Genomic DNA, 3,217 nt, shown 5'->3' with positions numbered 1-3,217 from the left:
CTGTCAGATCCTGGTTAGGAACTCCAGATGAAGGAAAGGCTTCAGGATCGCCCTGTCAGATCCTGGTTAGGAACTCCAGATTAAGGCTGCTGGGAACCTGCAGAGACTCCAACGCCGTCGAAGACGGATAGAAAGGAAACGTCACCTGGAAGCGATAATCTGTGTCCAGCATCAGCTGCGTGGCGCCTTCGTATTCCTGAAGGAAGGACTGCAACAAAGACAAGAGGTCAAGCAATGAAACGAATTGAGTATGGAACTAAAACAATGCCCAAGTATCAACCAGATTAAAAATAAATACAATGCTGTGTTACTCATACACAGCATTGTATTTAATACAAATAAGCATTTTTTTTCCCTTCCTTTCATCTGTGTTAGTATTACCATTATTATCTAGTTATTATGTTGTCTTACTATCATTATCAGTTTTTAAAAAATATTTATTGTTATATAACAGAATATAAAGAATTTATAGGTGTACATTGGCAAAAAGTTGGTAATTATTTTGATGATGCATGTCCATTTACAGTTGTCAGTATTATTATTATTATTATTATTATATTTTAATGAGTTAGTTTGTAACCATTGTGTCCATGTAATATAATTTATTTGTTGCGTCTTTAGCACAATATATTGAACAGGCACATGACTATTATAACATGGTTTTAATTACAATCTTTTGTAATAAAAAAATTACAAAACATTTTGTACTTTTTGTAAATTTATTTATTTTTTAATTAAAGTAATACATTTCATTAAATTGAGATGATAAAATAAGTGTCCACTTCTTCCTGCTCCTTCTCAAACAGAAAGGTAGTGCTAAGCTAATTATTTTATTCTTGGTTATATATTTCTCTGTCCTACTGATTGCTTGTTTTCGTGTTTTTAAAAACCAGTTTGAAATAAATGAATAAATCAAATCAATCTGTAAATAGATTGATTTCGAAGCTTACCTGAACTTGGCGAACAAACGATGATGTCACTCGTTTCTCAAAATCGTCAATGGGTGTGTAGGAGTTCAAAATCTTGACAATCTGAAATTTAAGTTGGAGTTTGGGCTTAAAATAAGCATCAGAACGTGGTTGGTTGTGATTTCACTGGATTTACCTGAACAGGGTTGAGTTCGGTGCACTTTTCTGCGATTTCTTTGGCGTCTTCGTCGGTGGATTTGTTGACCTGCAGCAGCCAGGCGGCCTGAGCCAGAGGCCGCAGCGTGTCGATGGCGCCGCAGCTCTGCAGCTCGTTCTCCTTCAGCCACTCCTCCAGGTAGCTGATGTTACACCTGACGCCAGAGAGGAGCTTTAAGTCAGAGGAGGGCAGGAAACAGTTCACTGAAGTAACTTTTTGGAAAACAAAAAAAACGCTTAAGAGCAATTTTTATGCACTGTACGTTTTACTTTTACTTCAGTAATATGGAGTATTAGGGCCATGTTAAAAAAAATTAAATGAAATTGAAATATTCTTGAAATATGACTTTATTCTTGTATTATTATAACTTTGTTCTAATATTATTCTGACTTTGTTCTCGTACAATTTTATTCTCGTAATATTATGACTTTATTCACATATCAACTTTATTTTCCAAATGTGACTGTTCTCATAATGCTTCATAATTTACTCTATTATTCCGACTTTATTCTCATAATGACTTTATCACACAATATTATGACTCTATTCTCATATTATTTTGACATTATTCTTGAAAGACTTTATTCTCCTAGTATTACGACTTTATCCATGAAATATTATGACATCATTCTCATATTATTTAAACTTTATTCTAGTAATATGTCTTTTTCCACATAATATTATCACTTTTCTCATGACTTTATTCTCATATGGACTCTATTCTATGACTTTATTCTCCTTATGACTATTCTCAAGCTATATACTACTATACTACAACTTTATTCTCATAATATTGATGTCATCCTTGTATTTTATTATTTATTTTTCTTAGCATGGCCCGTTTTATTGTTGCCAACTTCACTGAATGCGAAAAACAAAAAATGCACCAGATTCAGACACACGTAGAGTTTAAGTTAAAATCAATTTTATTGTTTATTTTTATGTTATTTTTAGTGTTACTTTCTACCTGCTCTGCCATTTTGCACTGGAAGTTCTTCACCGCATCTCACACACAGTATATCTGAATTACCGAATACAAGTAATTGTTTCATAGTCATTTATGTTAGTGTTTATTCACATTAGTTCTCAAAATACCATAATTTGGACATAAGTTTACATTTATCTGTCTCACTGCGTAGCCAGATACTTTTCTACTCTCGAGTAATTTCTTGCAAACTTTTTACTTTAACTTGAGTAAAAGCATGTTGAAGTAGTTATGTTGTTACTGGAGTAAAATCAACATCCTGCTTTTCTCAGATGTTTCTAAAACAAGCGACAGACCTGATCTGCATCCCTTTCCTGCAGGAGCACATGTCTTTGCGGAGCATGATTTGGTTGAAGGTGGTGGCTCCGATCAGAAAGAAGAGCTGTTTGACGGCCTGCTTGGTCAGGCTCTGCTCCATGCCGTGGTGGCTCATGGCGGAATAAAAAACGGAGAGTTCCTGCAGGATGGAGGAGATGCTGTACGTCTCCGAGTCTTTATACAAGCTGCTGGACCGCTTCCTGAAGCCGGTCGGTTTCATGCTAGAAATCCCCTGTAAGCTCTCATGCTCCAGCATACCAGGAACTGTTGGGATAAACACAGCAGCATTGTGTTAAATTAAACTCATTTTAATTTTGAGTCAGATCAAGGTCCTGAAAGAGCCGGCTGTGGTAAAATGTGTTGATAAAATCCATTAACGAACCTCTAAAATTTGAATAAATAGTCGCCTCTGCACTTGATGAGAACTTCTTAAAGTTAAATAATACTGAATATTATTTCATATTGATGCAATTTGGCAGATTACATGTAAAAAATCTGGGAGAAGATTATGTTCACTGAAAAAAATCATAATTCTGGCTCTAATCTTCTGAGATCAAAAGTCAAAATCCTGAGAAAAACAGTCGCAATCCTGACTTTTCTTCTCAGAATTTTCACTTTTTCTCAAAATTTTCACTTTTCTTCTCAGAATTTTCACTTTTTCACTTTTCTTCTCAGAAGTTTCACTTTTTCTCAAAATTTTCACTTTTCTTCTCAGAAGTTTCACTTTTTCTCAAAATTTTCACTTTTCTTCTCAGAAGTTTCACTTTTTCACTTTTCTTCTCAGAAGTT

The 3,217-nt window shown here is 34.5% G+C and overlaps 1 protein-coding gene across 1 annotated transcript in view; it reads right to left on the bottom strand.

Annotated features, from left to right (window-relative positions):
• Positions 1 to 3,045, bottom strand: part of LOC103156492 (unconventional myosin-Vc-like) — a 4,328-nt gene extending 1,283 nt beyond the window's left edge. The window contains exons 1-4 of the mRNA XM_016664406.1: positions 2,407 to 3,045; positions 1,105 to 1,279; positions 951 to 1,031; positions 22 to 208 (exon numbers count right to left, since the gene is read on the bottom strand). Coding sequence (XP_016519892.1) covers positions 56 to 208; positions 951 to 1,031; positions 1,105 to 1,279; positions 2,407 to 2,684 — 687 coding nt within the window. The 5' untranslated portion in view covers positions 2,685 to 3,045 and the 3' untranslated portion in view covers positions 22 to 55. The remainder of the gene's footprint in view (positions 1 to 21; positions 209 to 950; positions 1,032 to 1,104; positions 1,280 to 2,406) is intronic.
• Between the last annotated feature and the right edge of the window lie 172 nt (positions 3,046 to 3,217).

The sequence above is a fragment of the Poecilia formosa genome, unplaced genomic scaffold (genome assembly GCF_000485575.1).
Source record: "Poecilia formosa unplaced genomic scaffold, Poecilia_formosa-5.1.2 Scaffold484, whole genome shotgun sequence".
In the NCBI taxonomy this organism is placed as follows: Eukaryota; Metazoa; Chordata; class Actinopteri; order Cyprinodontiformes; family Poeciliidae; genus Poecilia; species Poecilia formosa.
This window is presented reverse-complemented; position numbering and strand designations above follow the sequence as displayed.